The 22,712-nt window shown below is 32.3% G+C and overlaps 1 protein-coding gene across 1 annotated transcript; it reads right to left on the minus strand.

Annotated features, from left to right (window-relative positions):
- Positions 1-1,225: 1,225 nt before the first annotated feature.
- Positions 1,226-1,744, minus strand: LOC126712970 (uncharacterized). Its single transcript, XM_050412532.1, has one exon. It carries the CDS (start codon positions 1,742-1,744, stop codon positions 1,226-1,228), a length of 519 nt encoding a protein of 172 aa, XP_050268489.1.
- Between the last annotated feature and the right edge of the window lie 20,968 nt (positions 1,745-22,712).

Here is a 22,712-nt window from a genome sequence, read left to right on the forward strand (position 1 = left end):
TGAGCATGCGTACGCAAATCAAATCTTGTGTACATGGGATTTGGCCTACGTACGTAGGCCTCTATCTGCGTACGCAGGCCATTGCCTAGAAACCCTAATTCTTTTGTTTCATTCTTTGCTTCATATAACATGTTTCTGTTTTGGGTCTCTTTCCACATGTTTTATACTTTAAAAGTTTCTGTTTGCTTTGTTCACATGCTTGTTTGTCCTTAACATGTGTAGATTAGGGTTTATGCTTTCGTTTCTTAGTTTTAATATCATGTCATTCATTCACACATCCATGCATTGATGCCATAGGTGATGAGTTGTTGCAAGGTAAGTAAAGGTAGGTCATGCATTGATATGAACGTGCATCTTTTGTGATGAATATGTTTGTATGATGTTTGGTCTTGAGTATGGATGTTTATATGATCTTATGATTGCCATGATTAAGTAGCTACCTCGCTTTAGATGTATGATAGAGTTTCACATGCTAGGGTTTCTATATGCGTATGGGTTTGGCTCTCTTTCATCTATGGGTAGATATGTATGTGTTTTGGGATGAATGATGCCATGATTGTATGCTTAGATGTATGCTAGTGTGCGTGTGAGTATAGATACAAGTGTTGAACATGTTTTTAATAAGGTTAGGACATAAGACACAATGATGTGAGGCCAATCTTAAGGTTGGGCAATCTTAGGTGCTTAACTCCTTCCCAAGAACAAAACTAATCTCTAAACCCATATCTCTGGTAGTAAGATCAATGGTTCTTCCTTAGGAGGACGCTATATATATGGTTCCTAGACCATTGCAAAAACTAGGTGGCGACTCTTTCGTTGTATCCACACCTATCACATTATTGATTCATTAATGGATCCTTCATGGCTTAGAGGTTTGCTACCAGAAATTAATAGTTTAATTTATATTCCATCAAAGAAAGTATTGTGTTTGCTTTCTTCAGGCTTTTGCAACATTAGTTTCACTCTCGGAAATAGACTTTTTTTTTCTTGTAGTGACAACAAAAGAATTTTGTTTACAATAATAACTTCTACGAGTATTGTACCTCAATTAACACTTCGTGGTGTTTCTAGAAAAGATATGCCAAAGGTTCAAAATCTCCATCCCCATATTGTACTTATCGAATTTATCAAAAAAATAAAAATAAAAACATTACTTTATAGCCAACTTTTAAAATTGATCTCTTTTTTTTTTTTTTTTTTTTTTTTTTTGAGAAATAAACTTCATTCATTTAATCATAATAATAACGAATCTTGATACAAGGCTTCCAAAGCTGGTAGGGGAGTCCTCCAACCAATACAAATCATATTCTAAATTTCTAGCATGTTGAGCAAGAACATGCGCTACCTTATTGCCTCCCCTCCTAATCTTACTAATTGTAACCCACTGTAAGCCAGACATCAAATGGTGAATATCATCAACCACATTGCCTAGGAATGAATAGTTAGCCACATCTGAAGAAATAGCCTGCATAACATTGTTATTATCTCCCTCTATCATTAATCTAGTGAAACCATCATCCATAGCGAATTCAAGAGATCTTCTGCACGCAAAGAGTTTAGTTTCCTCACTTGTATCCACCTGTGGCCCAATAGCAGACATACCAGCTATAACTTCACCCTTCTCATTTCGAATTATTGTTCCTATACCAGATTTCTCCATCCTTGAAAATATTGCTGCATCAAAGTTTAACTTATATACCATTGGTGGAGGTAGCTGCCAGACTTCACTGCTTGGTTGCTCCATCAGACTCACTGTTAAATGCACTTGGGCTTGCTTAAACTCCTGCAAAAAACTCCTTTGCTCTCTTGTTAAGACTGGTCGGGTTCTTCAGTTGCCCTCCATATAGTACACAATTACGTTGGTTCTGTTGGAAAATCTGGTTTTGCATCTCATACAAAACACATAGCGGAAGCAACAATCATGGATTTACTTTATTCATGAGAGATAACATGTAACCTTGAATTCTAGAACAAAGAATAGAAAGCGTACCTTGATGCAGTGAAATTCAAAACCAAGACTTGAGAATACCTTTAATCTTCATCTCAATTCCACACGGTGCCCAAGAAGTATGGTCTCTCAATTAGTCTTTTTGTACATTGATTCTCAAAGAAAAATCCTTCTTTTTCTCCTTGCAGAGAAAAACTGTTTTCTTTTCTTTTCATCATACGTACATACTAACTAACTTGATAGTTACTTTATTTAATAACTCTTATTAAATAAAAAATGATTATCTAATTGGGTTAGCCTTTTGGGCCTACCCAATTAGGCTTTAGTTTATGGCTTGAGATGGGACTAAAGGAAACAAATAAGATTTTAGTTCCAATGGGCCTTGGTCTTTTCCGTCAACTCTTGACAAGTCCAAAGTTACCATTAATTATATTTAATACCACTATATAAATATAATTGCACTCTAGGCCTTATTAATAAATTATATCCCAAGACTTTATTATATATGCAACCCCTTCATTAAAATATTCATAGTAATATAAAGTCATGAATGTTGACTGTCACTTTGAAGATTATTACATATTAATCTTTGAATACCTGGTTTAATCCTTTATGTTATTCATCATATATTTATGAAATCCAATTTCATAAATATATTCTTTAGTAACTCCTTACTAAAGTGGTTGGGCCTAACACTCTAAATAACCAAACCAATTAAACTTATCTCAAGGGAATATTTAATATCTCCATAAAGAGATTATGAATTCCATCTTGAGAATATATGTTCCATCAACACTAAATGTGGCTGCCCAACATACTGAGGTTTTGATCGTGACTTATAGATCTCACTCTTGATATATCAAAGCAACCTACACCTCATGATCAGGTTCATTATTCTCTCAGGATTTAGAGTTGATGTAAATAGAAATCGTGAGATTTATTATTCATTTGACAGTCGTTAGGAGAATAATAAGTCTCACAGTGGTCCAGTTTAATATGTCTTAACTCTTAAAACATATCAACTAGAAGTCTCCACTTCCATGATCAAAACAAATTATCTTAGTTGATATGTTATAGTCTTTGTAGATGAAATGCCCAATTTCATCACCGACTACGAATTAAAATTTTGAGTTTACAAAGAATTTGTGATTTATATCTTCTGTGACTAAATCACATAAATCACATACTATGCATCTCATGGACTAAGATAATGTTCCATTAGTTCATTTATAAATAATCTCATATAATTAAACAATTTAATTATTTATGACATGACAATAAATTGGATTTTAGGGCATAAACCCCAACAAGTTCCATATGAGCCAACTATGAACCCAAAACAGCTCCATTTCTTCAGTTGAGAGCCAATCCACCAAATGCTCCATCAACTGCATTATATCTTGGAAACTGAAGCTCCCTTCTGTAGTTTTGGGATGCTCCCTACCCACACATCTTGCACCGCTGCACAACCCCATAAAACGTGTACTACTGATTCCGCCTCCCTAGTACAAATGTGGCATTAATCTTCATTGATAATTGTTATCTTTACTAGGTTGCACCTTGTTGGTAAGATGTCATTGCATGCCCTCCACCCGAAAATTTTAATTTTGTTTAGTATACAAAGCTTCCACAAAACCGGCCAGATGAGTTTCCCAACACAACTCCCTGAAGATTCAGCCCGATTCCCATTGCCTCGCATTCTTCTTGCTACCTTGTATGCAGATTTGATAGTGAACTTCCCATTTTTATTGTGTAGCCAATTGATTGAATCTAGAACAACCCTTCTGCTAAGAGGAATCTTGGTAATTGCATCAGCATCTTTTCAATGGAAAAATGACATGATCATATCACTTCTCCATACATGCACCTCTAAATTAATTAATTCTGAAACAGCCATCTCATCAACCAGCTCATTAATTGGATGAACTTTATTTGTGGGATGATTGGGAAACCATTTATCCCCTAACACACTTATTGAAGACCCATTGTCCACCGTCTAACAATAGCCCGATCTAAGAATAGGAAGTGCAGCCAACAAACTTCTCCATACATAAAAACATCCAGGAGACTCTTTAGCATCAAGAAAAGAGGACCAAGGAAAATACCTTGCTTTGAAACACTTGTATAACAATGAGTCATTGCCTTGAATCATTCTCCAACCTTGTTTAGCCAACATTGCTAAATTAAAATCTCTCAAATCCCAAAATCCCATACCACCCTCCATCTTTGAAGTTGAAAGCTTATCCCAATCGTCCAATGAATTTTTCTTTCATTGCCTACTTGACCCCACCAAAATTTGGCACATAAATTATCCAGTTCATCACATAATTTCATAGGAAGTTCGAAAACACTCATAGTATATGTCGGTATAGATTAAGCAACTGCCTTGATGAGAATTTCTTTCCCAGCTCTAGATAATAACATTCCTTTCCATCCTTGCAGCTTCTTCCATATTCTGTCTTTTAAATAAGAAAATGTGTGGTACTTAGCCCTTCCAATCAAAGTTGGCAACCCTAAGTAAGACTCAAATTTCATCATTTCCTTGACACCCAAAATGTGCAACATCTGCTGCTTCTGAACTCCTATTGTGTTAGTACTAAAATAAACAGAGGACTTCTCCAAATTTATGCTTTGGCCTGAAGCGTTTGCATATGTTTGGAGAATCTCCACAATGGCCTCCCCTTCATTCTATATAGCCTGACAAAACAACAGAGAATCATCTGCAAACGATAAGTTAGTAACTCTGGGTGCTCTTCTACAAATAGAAACTCCTTTTATCCTCCCTTCAAATTCTACTTTTGCCAATAAAGCTGTAAAGCCTTCTGCACATAACAGAAAAAGGTACAATGACAGTGGGTCTCCTTGGTGTATTCCCCGTGAAGGATGTACCATACCATAAGGTTTGCCATTCACCGAAATAGAGAAGGATGGTGTGGTTAGGCCTATTCAGATTTCGCCAACAGTCGACAAAATGGGCCTACACCGATCTGAACCGCACCTTACAGAGCTCCACCAAAGGTGTATGGCGCAGTGGTCGGAGGTGATTTCCAAGTACCAATGATAGTCGGTGAGGCGAACAGTTGTAGATTTTGCTTTCCGATGAGTAACCAAACCAACCGCCCTATATATATATATATATATATGTGTGTGTGTGTGTGTATATATGGATAATATTTAACATATAAATATATGATTTATAATCAAGTTCTGTTTTAAGAAATTTTCAAAAAGAGAAAGATAGTACTTGTGCTACTGTGCAATGTGATTAAGAAAGGAGGCGTGATAACAGAGAGGCGTGAAATGTGAAGGAAGAAGAGGAGAATATAGGGTTAAGTTAAATGAGTTATAAAACGATGTAGTTTCATTTTTTTTTTTTAAATTTGATACAAAATGACATCATTTTGGACATAATATTAATTTTAATTTTAACTTCAAAACTACGTTGTTTCAGTTGGAGTCTAGGTTAAGTTCTGAATTTTTTGGTTTGGATCAATTGATCCTCTTTCTGCCGTTTGCCCCTCTCTCTCTCTCTCTCTCTCTCTCTCTCTCCCTCGCCGCCACTGCTGTTTGCAGTTCCCAGCCACCGCCGTTTGTAGTTCCCCACCACCATCATCAACTTTAACTTGATTCCGCTGTTTTCCAAGTTTCCCTCTCTTCTCTCTACTCTCTATCATGGTTATTATCTAGAAATTTTTAGAAAATGATTTGTAGCTCAATTTTCAATACCTAGTTACTATGCTTTCTACAGGTATGTAGAGTTATATAATGCTTAAGACCTAGGCTACTTATCTAGTTATCTTCTCCTTGCTATGGTTTCTAGAAGATTGTGAATTTGTTGAAAATTTTGTGTGGGTATTAGAGAAATATTTTGAACACATTTGTTTATTAATATTTGAGTTTTTTGAAATTTTTGTGTGGGTTGTTTGATGATTTTGATGTGATTTTTTATTTTTATTTTTTTGCACCAAACTAACTGCACCGCACCGCTATAGTGAACCAGTGTAGACCAGTTACTACCATCCACATGTGAGTTGTGGCGAGCATGAGGGGAAACTGCACCTTATAGGTGTGGTGCAAAAATTCCCCCCATAACCAGCCGCACTGCACCGTGTACAAGCCTAGGTGTGGTGACACAACTCATCGCCCTCTCTATCCATTGTGTTGGGAAGTCCATTTTCTCTATAATCCCTTGAAGGAATTGCCATTCCACCCGATCATAAGCCTTGTTGATATCTAACTTCAATGCCAAGGTCCCTTTCTTGCCCTTCTTCCTAGCATGCACTATATGTAGTGTCTCATAGGCCACCAAAATATTGTCTGTAATCAATCTTCCCAATACAAAAGCACTTTGTGTGGGCGAGATAATATGTGAAAGTACCTGTTTCAATCTGTTTGCCAACACTTTGGAAATAATCTTGTAAATCACATTACATAAACTTATTGGCCTAAAATCAGACATTTTTTCTAGGTCTTTCACTTTAGGAATTAAAACAATATTTGTGTGATTTATATATGGTAACATATTTCCATTATTTAAAAAATCCAACACAGCAAAAACAACATCATCACCAATTATGTGCCAAAATTTTTGATAGAAAAGGGCATTCATATCGTCGAGTCCTGGGGCCTTGGTAGGTCCCATTTGAAATAAGGCCACTTTGACTTCTTCAGCAGTGAATTCACTAGATAAGACCACCTTCATATCTTTAGTCACCTTTATATGAATAGCATTCAAGCACTCCTCCATCTGATCACCAGCTCCAGCATGAAATAAAGTGAAAATAATCTGAAGCTACCTCCACCACATCTTCTATTTCCTCAACCCACAGCCCTTGAGCATTTTTAATACCCCTGATGTGATTCTTCCTTCTTCTTTGTGTAGCTTTGGAGTGAAATTTTTTTGTATTTTTGTCACCATGCTTCAACCAAGAAACTCTAGACCGTTGAGCCCAATAAATTTCTTGTTTTTGGAGAAGCTTATCCATCTTTTTGCTTAATTCCAAGTACTCAGCCTTGCTGGTTTCAGATATTTCTTCTTCATTCAATCAGTCTAATCTTTTTTGAGTCTCTTTAATAGCTTCAACTTCTAGATCAGTCCATGCTAAACCCCAACTCAATAATTTTGAGTCTTGACGATTTCATTAAAAAGTTATATAATTATATTTATATATAACTCTTAATGAAATCATCAAGACTCAAGAGCCTTATAACTCAATTGATTGACACCTCATAGGTTTCTAACAAAAATATTAAAGGTTAAAATCACTCATTAAAAAAAAAAAAAAAAAAACCTTTAAATGAAATCAAAATTTATCAATATGTCATGGTAAGGCTGATAAGTACTTATACCATAGGAAATTTACAAATAGAAATGAGGAAATTTCCTCGTAACTTTGGTGAAAAGTGAGCACTAAAGATTCTATTGGATTTTGTTCATAAGTCATGCTATAGTAACCACACCATTCTGTTTTTGATTATCTGGAGTGTTTGGTAAGGTATTTTAAATAACGATTTTCAGTATTTAAACAATAATACATGTATTTTTATACACTTTTTCATCTATATATATTTTTAAAAAATACAAACAACATTACTAGAACAACATTACTAAACACCACCTGGTATCATGGTCAATGTTGGTCAATTTACATCTCTCTCTCACACCTACCATATTTCATTGTAATAAACCTTCCTCCAATCATGAAAGTTGACTAAATCGTCTTTAGATATATTAAAAAACAGCAAAATTTGTTAGATTCATTCATTCAGATACTTAAGGCAAGTACAACATTGTCTTTAACCATTTACCACAATTGACTCTCGTGATACATTGTTTGTACAATCTAATTTTTTATAAATAACTTTTCTTTATTTGAAAAGAAACAGTTGTTTTAAAACCACGTGGCTTCTTGTACACGTTTTTCAAAACTTCTTTTTTTTTTTTTTTCGAGGATAGATACTCAATTTGACCCCAAAAAATACGCAATTACGTGGGTAATTTTTTTTTTTTTTCTTTTTTCTTTTACAACGACTTTACTTTTATTTACTCAATGTACTTGATATCTTTGTCATTCCATATAGGATGGTTTAGGAATATAAAGGTGAAGTATATGTGATATCTATGTTATTTGATGTTAATGCTCTCTCTCTCTCTCTCTCTCTCTGCCATTTTTTAAGGTACAAAATAAAGTTTGTCTCAATTCACAGGAGAAATAATTGTAAGTATTTCTCGTTCCCAATTTATTATCTTATGATTTTTGTGGTTCCATCTTTAATTCCTTCTTCTTTTTTCTATTTCTTACATGCAGAGTTGAAGATATTTTAGCTCAATTTCTGGAATTACTAGAAGAAACAAGACAAGGTTTTCTTTCTAGCAACAAAAATATAAAAATAAAAAACAATAATATGTTTCGTTAGCACTTATGTTTTCAAATTTGAGGGAGGCACCGATTGGTGTTAAATCAAATTACTTTCTAACTTTCCTTCTGGTGTTACCTGTTAAATCCGGATTATTTTACTTTTTGAGATTTTGGATACTGCCAGCCTTACGCCAAACCCAGAGGTGCTGAACTTATTTCTTTGTCTAAATTCTTGTTGCATTTTATCTCCTTGGGAAAATAAATAAATCTTGTTGGATGTTGCCCCATATATATACATGAATACCTTTCTTTCTCTTTTTTTTTTTTTTTTTTTTAATGTGATCTATGTACATAATTAGGTGATAATAGCATTTCATGTAATAACTCCCTAAGGTATTTGAGTTATGGGTTTATTGGTATAAGACATGATGTAAACTTAGGGGTTTTAGGTTCGATCCATCACACTATATTTTAGTGGTATCTCCTGGATAGAGCGTGGAATAGCTCGACTAATGATTAGGATATAACTTCCTTACATTAGAAAGTTTCATAGCATGCTATTTTAATCAAATTGTGATGATTTTTGTGACTGATTTTCTGTTGGACATTTCATGAACACAAGATATCATTGTATTCTACATGATACTTTTGAATACTATGAATTCCCACCCCCCCCCCCCCCCAAAAAAAAAAAGAATACTATGAATAGGGTTTTTGTTTTCATTAGCAAAAGAATACTGAATAGGGTAATTTGTGACTTTTAACAAAAGTTGAGTAAGATTATAATTGTTTCATAACAATTAAATTTCATAAAATTATCTTATAGTTTTTTTTTTTTTTTTTTTAGAAACGAACACACACACAAGAAGAGGAAAAGAGGTTCTAATACAAGGCACACCACAACTTCACTTAAAAGTCATGATAACTTTTAAGTGAGGTGGTACAAGTTATACTACACACAACGCACTCTCTTAAACAGTATGAAACAATTGCTCATTCTTTTTTTTTTAGAAACAAACACACACATACACAAGGGAGAGAGAAAGAGATTCTAACGCAAAAATACACTACAACTCCACTCAAAAATCATGTTAACTTTTAAGAGAGGGTGGGTCAAGTTATAAAATTATCTTATAGTTAGTTATATTAAATGTAGGAAATATTAACGACTTATAAATAGCATTCTTTCTCTTTTATTTTTTAAACAATTTTGATCATATATTGTTTCTAATATATATATATATATATATATATATATAAAAATTGATCTAATTTAGCATCCTTCCAAAAAAAGGACTAAAGTGTAAAGGAGAAAATTATATTATGCTGGGATCATTTGTTAAACACAATATTTATCTTTCTTCAATTTACATAAATCATAATACTAACAACTTAGAAGTTGCTTCTAAGTTCTAACCATGAAAGTATCATAAGCCTTCTTATATATATAATTTTTCTGGAGGTATGATACATTATTTTTTTTTTCTTTTTCTTTTTTTTTTTTTTGAAAAATGAGAGTATCTTGTTGTCTTAGAGTGTTTGACTAGTCCCTCGGATTGACTAGCTTATGATAAGTATATTCCTCTCATTTTTTATCCTTTAGGGATTAATATAAAACACCTTTAAAAACCATCTATGCTAAAATTATGTGTTTTATCATGTATGTAATTTGCAAATTTATTTGTTTAATCTCACTCTCTCTCTCTCTCTCTCTGGTGTAGGCATCAAGGCAAGTTGGGCAAAAGGACGTCAAAAAGATCAAAACTGACAATAGGTAAATCATATTGTCTTCTTTATCTTTTTCTTTTTCTAAATAAAATTGCATTGAAATAGCTCTATACCGTTAAAGACCAAATGTTTGTCCTTTTCACCAAAAAAAAAAAAAAAAAGACCAAAAGTTTGTCATTGGCTACTAAATGCAAATATATAATTAATGGTTTAGACCATCTTAATTTCTTAAAGCGAGGTTACCAAGCCATGCGCCATAGTTGTGTTATAAAACACCTAAGGACATTTTTTTTTTTTTTTAATTATTATAATTGCACTAAGAATCTCATAACTCAATTGGCATATTTTCATATTTCAATAGAGACGTTTAGGGTTTAAATTTCTTATCCCTTATTGTAATTATTGATTTTATATTTATATATATATATATATATATATATATAGTCAGCATATAGAATTTAGATAGAGATTTGAACAAATTTGAAGATATCTAGTTTTTTTCCCTCCTAATTATGCATCTGCTTTTTTTTTTTTTTTTTTTTTTTAAAAGTCGTAAATCCTAATTGTATAATTTATGTAAAAAGTAAGGTGTTCCATAATCAATGATTAGCTAGTGGTAGGCTAGATCTACATATAAGTTGATTTTTTGCCTTTCCCCTTTTTGGCAAGGCCAAGTTAGTGTAAATTCCTCCGTTTGCTTTCTTCTATAATTTATTTCTTTTCTTTTCTTTTTTCGGACACATTGTAAAATGTTCAAGAACACATTACAGTATATATATTTTTTTTCTCCTTGTATTAAATTATTAATGATAAAACACTAGGAGCCTACCTGCTGGTGCTTCCAATTCAGGATTCAAATCCTTTATATCCAACTATTAAATTATCAACAAAATTAGGGTAAATTACAACTTACCCACTTGATGTTAGCTCAGTTAAGGTTCTATAATCCACCTCCGTTGAAAACATGACTGAATATGTAATTTTGCTTCACTTTTATATTTCCCTCCTCCAAAAACATAAAAATATAAGATAAAAAATATGTTGGTAAAGATTTTTTATTTTTTATTTTTTTGGTTTCAATTGATTTTCTTTTCTTAATATCGTGGGTTTCTTTTCTTCTATTTTACACGATTTAGAAGGAAAGAAAATTGGTAATAAAGAAGAAAAGGTTCATTCGACCTGTTCCCTATACAGATTGTAGTTATATTTTTCGGTCATCATATATAAGAGCATCCCATGGTTAAAACTAAAACCAAGAAGTGGAAGCTAAAATTCGGCTCACATCTGTGTTTTGCGAACAAAGAAGCTGTAAGATGAAGAGAGAAAAATTAAAATAAAACACAGCCGCAGAAAATGATACCAAGAGGAGATACACACCATTTCAATTCTTACTGAATCAACTATACCTGCCAAATTCCAATCATATTTGGTCAAATTTATAAAGCTTACAAAGTTCATGTCAAAGGTCTAAAATTCTGTTCATTACCTTTAACCATGCATGGATTTTTTTTTTTTTTTTTTAAGAGAGTTTTAACCTATAACGTCCATTCTTAATAATAGCTCTTTATTATCAAACTAAAACACCAATCGACTTTTGATATAGGTGGAAACTGAATCTCAGATCTCTTATTCAACCATTAGAGACTTTACTAGTTGAGTTAACTAGAACTCACAACCATACATGGACCTTAATCACTCTATTCATGTTCCATCTTCTCATCTCTATTCTATTACACCATCTTGCTCTGAAAAAAGACCAATTGCTGAGATAGTTGAATAATTACTTCTTGAAAAACATAGCAAGTTCACGCAGTTGTACATGGATAGCACAATGTCACAACCCCAACCAATCCACCGTTGACAAATGACAATGAATGAAAAACTATTAATCAGATTGTGTTGGGAAACTACCGAAAAGAAAATATTACAGCAATGAAAAAATTAAAATAGTAAAATTTTCACATACTTTTGAATTGCCTGGATATATATCTCTTCTTATCCTTGTCCACTTAAATAGTTACTCTTATTCTTCTCCATCTTCTTTCTTTCCTCGTTTGAAATTCTAGTGGAGCAAAATCAAAGAAAAGAAAACCATTTGAAACAACCAAAAAATAAAAATCTTTACCAACATCTTTTTGATCTTATTGAAAATAAGAATTACATATTTAGCCTTGTTATTAACAGAGGTGAGTTACGGAATCTTAACTGAGCTAATCTTAAGTGGTTAAAGTGTCAAATTTTAAACCACAAGTAAACAACTTAAATTTCGTTTAAATTACAAGTGGGTAAATTGTAATTTGCCCAAAAAGTTAATAATAAAACACCAATCTAATCCGGAAGTAACAATGTCCTCTTCAAAGGTAAACACTGATCGTGTAACTTTACTTTTTTTGATTCACTATCAGTCTGTTAGTCTCCATTCTGTTGATGAATCGGTCCACATCTGTAAATATCATCTTTATAATAATCATACTTAATTAAGTGAAGATTATTGATGATTGTTTCCTATGTTTATAAGATAATCAACGCCATTTTGCACGGAATAGAATTAATTTAACTTCTCCAAAGTTTTAATTCATTATGATGACAACTTTGAATAAAGTTCTAGCTACCCTGCAAAACCGAATATAAATGCACCATGCTTCCTATCATGAGAAACTATTTGATTTTGATAAGGTTTTTCAATTAATAGTTTCGGGAGGTGGGGGGAAGCAGTTTAAACATAATATTTTTGATTTACAAAAAATGTTACTGCATTACAAGATAGTAATGAGGGGAAGGTGTGAAAGATTATTTGTCAAAGAAGTGGGAATTTATGAATGAATATATATATATGGGAGGTTTACATATTAGCCATATTTATGTCATCATAATTCTCCCTTTTTATTTGAATGTCTAATTGCCATAGCTTGGCTCTTTTATCCTACACATTTATGTTTTGATTGACTTTTTAACAATTTTGTAGCAATTAACTTTGACTCAATTTTAGATTTCATCATGTCAATTGAAGACGCTGAAGCTCGGGAGAGGGTCCTTGGGGACAAGTTAAAACATGCGGCCGATGGAGGGGTAATGCTTAATTGTTATTCTTTGACACTTCATTTTGATTGTAGGATTTTTTTAAAGAGAAAATTTCGTTTCTATTTTTTTTTTTTTTCAAAGTAGAGAATTCCTAACATTTTTACCATTTTATTAATTACTATTTTCCTACCTGAAAACTTACTAATTTCCTCTCTTCCCTCAATTAAAAAAATAAATGAAAACAAAATAAGTACAGGAATAATTAGTAATCTCCTAATTGAGACTAATTTTTTTTTAAAGGCAATAATAGAGGCTAGATGATTTAATTCAATATTCCATTTGTTTAGGTTTAGATATATCATAGCTCTATTCATAGCCCTTTCCCCAAGGTATTTTGATGCATTTGACAGCCTGAAGCAAAAACTGAATTGATGTCATTTATATATTTAACTATGAATTTTTTATTTAAAGAAAATCTAATTATTAATTACTTAAACTTATTCTCTTGTTTTAAATCCAAAATTACTAACATATGAACAACGTAGATTTTTTTTTTTTTTTTTTGAGAAAATCTATAGACACAAAATTTGACCAAATCTTTCACATTTATTAAAAAAACGATGTTAGTGATAGACCTAGATGAGAATTAGTAGAAGTTTGCCAACTCAACTATTACGAAATTTTTGTGTATTGCTCTTTTGTTTTTTTAGAAGTGCTAAATTCATAATATTTTCATAACAAATTTTAAGCGTTAAGTTGTTACTAGTTTTAATTTGAACCCACCACTAAAATTACTTTTTTGTCCACCAATAACAAGCAGTAACAATTGCCGCTTAGATTTTGTTTTTAAAGTTTTGTGAAAAATGTTGTGGACATACCATTTTTTTCCTTGTTTTTCATTTAATAAAAAAATATTAGTTTATTTATTGTCTAATATTTGAGTTTAATTAATACTATTACAATGAATGAATGGTTAAAACTTAGGGGCCTTCTTTTACTTGGATGCCTTCTTTATTTTGAGTCTTAGGTGACTGTCTTACTTACTTATACTATACGGTAGAGTAGACCCTGCTTTCCCTCCAACCTTCATAAAGTGAAATATATTTTCATATTTTTTGTATTATTTTAACAACATGACCAACCACTGTACTATAAAATTTAAAACAGAAAAAAGATATATTCCGAGATGACAATTTTTTTTTTTTTTTTGAACTGTTCCTAGATGACAATTAGGAGTTTATAAAATGATATAAACTTGGGGTGTGCCTTAAACCTAGAGGTTCTAATTTCAATCCACTACTATAACACCGGATCTAAATTTTTTTCAAGATTAATCACTGGTTTAGGCTTTTTTAGAGGAGACACAGGAACCCTAAATGTAGAATAAGTAACTCTCCAAAGGTCCTTTTCACATTCTCTAGGTTTTTGCTTTAAAGTTTAGCCTTGGTTGTACGAAACCCTAAAAACCTTAATGGTGTTTTTTTTTTTTTTTTTTTTTTTTAAATTATTATGTATATACAAAAAACTTAATGGGTTGAACAAGCTGCATTTGCAATTCCGACTGGCACATTTCAATTGACTGAATTAATGGCTTGATTGATCGAAAATATTAAATCTCGATCTATCCAATAGCTGTCGAACAAGATTTAAACTTGAATCTAATATGCAGAACTCTAGGCATCTGTATTGACTCTGAAACAGACTTCAGCAAAGACAACCACAAGACACATTTTTGTTCACTGTTTTCCGACCTAAACTATAAACCCACATGCTTTAACTTGAATTTTATTTAATTATTTTTCATCTCTCCAAATATATATATATGAATTCTCACTCAAAAATTAATAACTGTAACCATCTTATACAGTTCCATAAATTTTATTTATTACCTATACTGTTTTTATTTTTCGGAAGGAAATGCGCGGAGAGAATATTGATCCAGCTCAGCAACCAAATGACTTGGTAAGATCACTTATAAAATCATAAGGGACACGTTAATTCCTTATTAAGTTGGAAAAAAATCATAATGATAACTTTAATTTGTTAAGCAGGAGCATGAAAAAACAAGAGATTCATCCTCTTCTTCCTCAGATGGAAGCAATGAAGCTCAACAAAGCCAGGAGAATTCTGAACAAAATATTGCTCAATCTACAACATTGCTCCAAAGGTGTGGGTCTCTCACAAGAGATTCCACCTCTGTTGTTTATGAAGCTAATTACAGAAGCATATGTGTTCTAGCACTGATACAAGTACTAGATGTGTATGCATGCATTGAATTAATCGTAGCTATTTTTAGTCTCTCACACAAGAATTAGGTGTATATATATATATATCGAAACTTCCACTTATGCAACACGTACAGCTTATAATATATATCTGTCATTGACAACAAACTATATAATATATTCAGAATTTTGCTTCCTTGACACGCTCCATGTTATTTAAGGCTTAAACTATGTGATTGTACTAGACCACAAGGAACATTTGAAGTACTCGGCGTTGCAAATACAGCACACATGCAAGAAGCAGGAAGATCAGTACTCTCCAATTCTACATCAGCCATAACAACACAGTCCTTCCACCCCACCACAGTATGATTCACACAGCTTGAATCCTAGATTATAAACTTCAAAATTCATATATATATATATATATATATATAGTTCTACAAATTAAATGTGAAAGATAAGGATATGGGATGTACATTTGATTTTTTTCTCTCACAACTAACCTAGGTAAATTATTATCAGATAGAGTCATCACAAGAAGATGGAGTCCTTCAACCATTCAATCATGGGCGAGACATGAGTTTGATCCCTAGAAATCAACTTGGTCTTGCTTCCCAAAGTGCCTTTCATGTTGAGAATTTTGTTCCGTATGTTTGAATTTATTTCATGACCAGTTTTTTTTTTTTTTTTTTTTGAGAAGCATATTAGATTTGACATTGAAAATTTGTAGGTCTCGGACAAGTGGAATAGTGCACCATGGTTTAATATTTCCGATAAACCACCAAACACAAAATTTTGGAAGTATTAACACCTACCAACTTCCCACATCGAGCTTACCGCCCGAGTTTCGCTTGGAATCTTCCTCTAGAATGCAGTTACCCCAGATCCAACAGCCACAATCTCAAGTATCGGTGAGCATTGTTTTGTTTAATTAATAACTTTACCAACAAAACTTATACTATTAACTTTTTTCAACAACTTATGAAGTAATCCACTGGATAATCACTTTTATATGGATCATCACGTTTTCCTTTTTTACTATTCACAATTAATTACTTTAACAAGCTGTAAAAAAGAAAAAGAAAAAGAAAAAGAAAATTCAATTGTGACGAAATTTGTGTTTTTAGAATTTTACGATATAAAATTTAATGACTCTCTTTTTACATCAAGCGTTTTTCTTTTTTAATTTATTGCTACATTTGCATAAAAATGTAAATGATACCTTAATCCTTGTTTACTTATAGACACCACTACTACTAGGAAGTGGAAGTGGCGGATCACAATTCAGGACGACACAATGGGCTAATTGGCATCCCCAAAACCAAATCACTATGCCTGAGACATCAACTACAATAGGGTATAGGAAATTTAATACGTCGGTTTATTATTGATCCTTTCAATTACCATACATAATTCATATATATAGATATTATTGCTGATTACATCTTTCTATTTAATTATCAAATTTATAGGTCACGAGAAATTCAATTCCAAGGATTATTGACTGATCAGGCTAAAGGATCAAGCAGTTTTTTTCCAACTGGAGTCTCTTCCAGTCAAATTCAAATCCCAAACATTCCAATTCAGCAAGTATATATGTGTATTATCTTCTAGTATTTTTTTAAGTTTAAGTTTCATTTACTTCTTACTGTTCTAAAGTTTTGTTTTTGGGTATTTTTATTTATTTATTTAAAGGGAACGGGTCTTAATTATAGTATTGGATTGTCACATCCTTCTCATATAGAAAGCTCTTCTGCTGATTACAGTAGGGTATGATCTATTTTCATAAAGAAAAGGAGAGAAATAGAATAATATTAATAAAAAATTCTTAAAAATGAAATATTATTATTTTTATGTGGCGAACATATTTTTTCCTTTTCATGGAAAACAGATTGTTTGTAGTTTTGTTCGTACTAAAAAGATATTTTTGTTTTTTAAGTAGATGAAATTTATTTATGAATTTTAACCATATATATATATATATATATATATATAACTCGTATAAACAAACTGCACGAACATTTGTGTATCTTGGAATGTGTCTGTAAACCCAAAGCTTCTTTTCCATCACTTCTATTTCTTCAAACCAAACTGAGTTTGTTTTGGAAATCCTTTTCAGAAAAGAATGCAGGGAAGTGCTATGACTACTAGCCAAAATGGAGTGGAAGAGCCATGGAAGAGGAATGTTAGGGTATTGCATTATTGTGGTGGCACCGTTTCCATTATTGTTACCAAGTGTCCTATTATTCTAAATGATTATTTTCGCAAAATTTTTCTACATACTTTAACTTGGTCAACTTTAATGAGTGTAGATGAAAATGGCTTGGCAAGAGAACAATCCACCAATGTCCAATCTTCAGCTACCTAATTGGATTTCACCAGGTCAAGGCCCTCAAGGCCAGAACTTTGGAATTCCTAATGCCTCAGGCTCAAGCTCAAGGTAGTTCACATCATTGTAGACAAGTTCAAAACTTTTACAAGGACAGTTTTTCAATTGATTTAAAAGAACCTACTCCAATCCATTAACTGATGATTTATAAAATTATTAACGAATTAAATAGGCTATAGGCTATGTAACTACACGTTCATCTGAATTATTTTATCAACTGTTACATAATAAATCGGAGGAATTTTCTTTTAAAACAATTTAGAGATGAACTTTTTTTCTAGAATCATTACTACTATCATTATCACAAAATTTGACGAAAAATCTACATACAGACCTAGGTCTCTTAAGAATTCGGTTTACGATCAAATGTACGAATCAATGGGTTTGCATGTGGACCCTCATTTACGCATGTTTGTGGCAAGACGCGAGACTGGTAATTCTGACATGTCTTCTTATTTGTCTAATTGCATATTTTTCAAAGTTGTCACACAAAGCTATTGATGGTTTATTAATATGTTCTCCTTGGTTTCCATCATACCAGGCAGCAGTGAAGCACAGTGAGAATCAAATTGATCAAAGGAAATCCTAACATTTGTTGTTGCTGTTAACTATGACTATGTCTACACAACCCTAAATGGGAGTTGTCAAATTTTTAACATATATAGCATGGATTATATTAGTCGTTTGGTGGAGTTAATTTGAAAATTGCCTCATATTGAAATGTTTTAGACCTATTTCGTTTTTTACCATTTGCTAACTAGGTCTTTATTTTGATTTTGGATCTTACTTCTTTATTTAAACTTTATTATCATTTGAGAGGTTCTAGTTCGAGTTCTTAAATATATCAAAGGTTTTGATGAATTGTGCTTCAACAAGGAAATTAAAAGAAAAAGAAGCGAAATATATATCTACCTTTCAGTAAAGAAAAAAGAAGAAGCAAAATAGAAGTTCACAGCATCTCCAATTTTGTTAGCATATTAATCAACTTAGTCTACCAATTGTTGGAAAAACATAGTTTGTATCACATACAAAATATACGCAGCAAAAAATAAACAGATCTACTTCATTTACAATTAATAACATATACTATATAAACTTCAGAATTTAAAAACAAGAGAGTGTACATTGGTGAGGTGAAATTCAAAACCAAAGATTAGAAATACTTGTGAATAGTTTTAATCTTCACTCCAATTCCACTTGTGCCCAAGAAGTGTAGTCTCTTAATCAATTATGTATATGTTCAAGGGAGAATTAGAGAGTGGCTTACACTCACATACTCATCATTTTATTCTTTTATAAAACTCTGTATGTTTCTCTCCTTATAACTGATTATCTAATTAGGCTAGTCTTTTGGGCCATTCCAATTGGATTTTAGTATGTGGTTTGAAGTGTGACTAAAAGGGAACAAATAAAACACGAGCTCCAATGGATTTTGGACTTTTCTGTCAACTCTTGACAAGCCCAAAATTACCATTAATTATATTTAATACCACTATATAAATATAATTGCAATCTAAACATTATTAATAAACTATATCCCAAGACTTTATTATACATTCAACCCCTTCATAAAATATTCATAGTAATACAAAATCATGTATGTTAACTGTCACTTTGAAGATTACTACATCTAAATCCTTGAGTATCCGGTTTAATCCTTTAAATTATTCATCATATACAAAATCATATTAGGCATCGCTTGCCTTAGGTGACACAGACTGTGACAATCACACCGGAAGAGGGAGCAAGTATACATATACATACATCATGCATAATGCAAGCACACAGTGCAGAAAAGTAAATGCCTACATCCCTAGAGCACGGCCCAAAATATAAGTTCAGGAAAATAAACACGATTCGCCATGCTTTAGAGATAAGGACGAATGGTACACGACATAATATACCTAATACAAACCATCTAAGAGAGAAAGTGGGGAAGAAAGAAGGGGGTTTAAATAGAGTACATAACCAAAAGGTAGAAACTGCTTGCTCACTCCTAAGTGCAGGAGATCGTAGTAATATAATTCTCAGAGTACCAAGGTTGAACCACAAGGAGCAGGGTAAATTCAAAGACAATATAATTAAATAACAATTTGAGTAAAGAAGAAAAATACTTTTGCTTGGTGATTGTTAACAAAAATAATAATAAAAACTTATTTAAATCAATAATGTAAATACCAGGGCATCAGGGTGTTTCCCTATATCGATATAAGATTCTTTGTGATCTAGGAAAATATCTATTTCATAATTGATTGTTCTTATACAACTAAAAACTTATGATTCGGTTGAACGGAGACAATTCAAGAATGCATGATAACCTCGATTGATAATACGGTTAGAAAAGTTTTCAGAAAAACTCATTCACTTTAAATCCTGATTTCTATTTGAAACTATTAGAAATTCATCTAAACAATAAGAAAAACATGATTGAACTTATTGAAAGCATGGAAGAACTAATACATCAAAAGAAATCTAATTGAACAATCAAATATGTTGTAGATAAAATCCTAGAAAGAATCACATTGAATATTCATATCGTATAGAAGAAACATAACCCCTAGCCCTAGCAAAGAGTTTAGGCTGCCATTAGAGAAAGAAAAATACAACGTTTTCTCTCCAAAATTCGTTCTACCAGCCTCCCTTCAAAACCCTAATGTCTAAGTGTCCAAAGAAAATAAAACATTTACTATTTTAATTTTCGTCCAGGTTTACAGCGGTAACTTGTGAGTTAATTTCAGTCTTCAAAAATTGAGAATTTCGAAAAACTCAAAACTGGAAAGTTGTAGATATTTAAGTCACGGTTCCAACCTATCTAGCCTTGTGTCAATTGGATTTTTGAGGAGAGAGATACACCCAAAATAATGATCAGTGCTCAAATCAGATTTTTCCTTTTCAGATTCTGCTTCTTTGATTTCTTTCCTTATTTGAAGTTTCCAATCATGGTAGACGATCCAAGCACTCCAGCTGCACCTTCTTAGACATTTAAGCATGGTCCTTTAGCTCCACTTTAATTCTAGTTTGGCCCCCATTCTCTCACAAATTTCTGTAAACTCATCTTTCTCATATAATTTCCTGAAAGTAGAAAATTACACACAATGAATAGCATTTTATTCAAAAAATTATATAAAGATAAATAATGGGGACTAATGCAAATCATGGCTTGATTATACAAATTAAGCATAATAATAAGGAGATAACGCCCATATAAATATATAACAAGTATACATTTTAAGGTGTTATCACACCCCCAACTTAAATCTTGCTAGTCCCTAGCAATCCACAAAGCACCCATGTGTACTAAAAGTGAAAAATTAAAACTAAAATATAAGCCACTTTCGTAGGCTACACGACTGCACTTCCCATGTGCAGCAAGTCTTTGAACCCCTAAGTCACCCTAGTGGACGAGTTTACTCTCGTGAGGGTTTGCAGTGACTCTACCCACAAAAGTCAAAGGTTTCCTGAAAATTCTTGCAGCAAATGTTAGTCTGCTTTATCATTATATCATACAAATAAATTTTCAATTTTGAGTTGGGATACTATTCATCATATTAAAAAGCTTTCACTAGCTTCACTTTTGGAGTGTGTGTGTGCATAGCCCATCCAATCAAACTGGCTTTTCCAAACATGCATAGACCAAGAATAATCTAGATTAGAGCCTCTACTCCAAAACCTCTCTTAAGTCATCAACACTCTGAAAGAACACACATAGAAGTAATGGTTTCTCTCTTCAAATCACATGTGACCAAAAAGGAAAGAAGAAGTTTTAAGAATATCACATGTGTATACAAAAACAGCCGCTAAAACAATGGAAAAATATCTCTTGGAAAGGATGTTGAATTCCTGGAAACATGAGGTTAATACCATTCTCATCCCTAGTTTTTATCCCAAACACATACCAGCCATGCAGTTTTAGGATCAAGTAGGACTTTAAGCTCAATGGTAGTATAATGTTATGGCTAGGTAAAGGCAAATTGCTCTCTTTGAAATATTAGGTATATGAATCAAATGCAGAAAATTCAAGCCAAACCCAACTCATAACAGTAACAACCAACTTGAATCAAAACACCCTTTACTCAACCATATAACCCTTCTGAAATACATGAAAGATGTGTAAGACACCAATGATTTATTGATTGGTTATGTATGTCTCCTCTTTCTTTTTCTTTTTCTCTCTTCTTTTTTTTTTTTTCTTCTTCTTCTTTTTGATTTTTTTTTTTTTTTTTTTTTTTTTTTTTTTTTTTTTTTTGAAGAAAAGAGAGACAATGGTGGTATCTAAGCACATCAATTGCTCAAAACTTGAACCCCCATGAGAATACCCATAAATAAAAATGTTTTGTGGTATTGTAGAAGTATTTCTCATAGCTCAAATGATGGTGACAATGGTTAATGTAAAGATAGGCTGAATATTTGTTTAGCTGGTGACAAAAGATTGATGGCCTTAAGCTCTCATCTCCTAAAATTCCACATAAACCAGCATGCCTAAGGACAAAAATAAGTAACATCATGGTATATCTCCCTATAATGTTTCCAGTAGTCAACCAAAAAAAAAAAAATATAGAGATCTTTTACAAAAACTGAAGCATATGAGAGAAATTTAAGAGTTCAAACAAAGATATGCTCTCACAAAGAAAAGTAAGGCTCAAGAACTCTCCATATGGGTTGAGTTTTAGCTTATATCTAGCTTGTTCACGATCCATGCATATCCAACATCCAACCGTCCGCTAACCTAGCTATTGTGCTCAAGTGTTTCCAATTGTGCTTTTCATGAAAGAGTCTTAATATAGCAAATAGTATAACCAACTCAGCATTATTCATTCCATCACATGATATAAAAATAAAACTTATAACTCTACTGCATTCAAATTCAAGGTTTTTTTTTTTTTGGCACAGAAAGAAAGAAAAATAATGCAAGGTGTAGCAAAAAGTGTAGACCTCTCCCCCCAACTAAAATATTGCATTGTCCTCAATGTATCAAAGCCAAAATAAATTCAAGTATAAATGGAAGAAGTTACCTTAAGCATTTAATTTTTTTTTTTTTT

Source organism: Quercus robur, chromosome 1, assembly GCF_932294415.1.
Source record: "Quercus robur chromosome 1, dhQueRobu3.1, whole genome shotgun sequence".
NCBI classification, from domain to species: domain Eukaryota; kingdom Viridiplantae; phylum Streptophyta; class Magnoliopsida; order Fagales; family Fagaceae; genus Quercus; species Quercus robur.

Bases quoted from the DNA above. Each gene is read 5' to 3' on its own strand.
- LOC126712970 (XM_050412532.1), bottom strand. From the start codon at position 1,744: ATGGAGCAACCAAGCAGTGAAGTCTGGCAGCTACCTCCACCAATGGTA.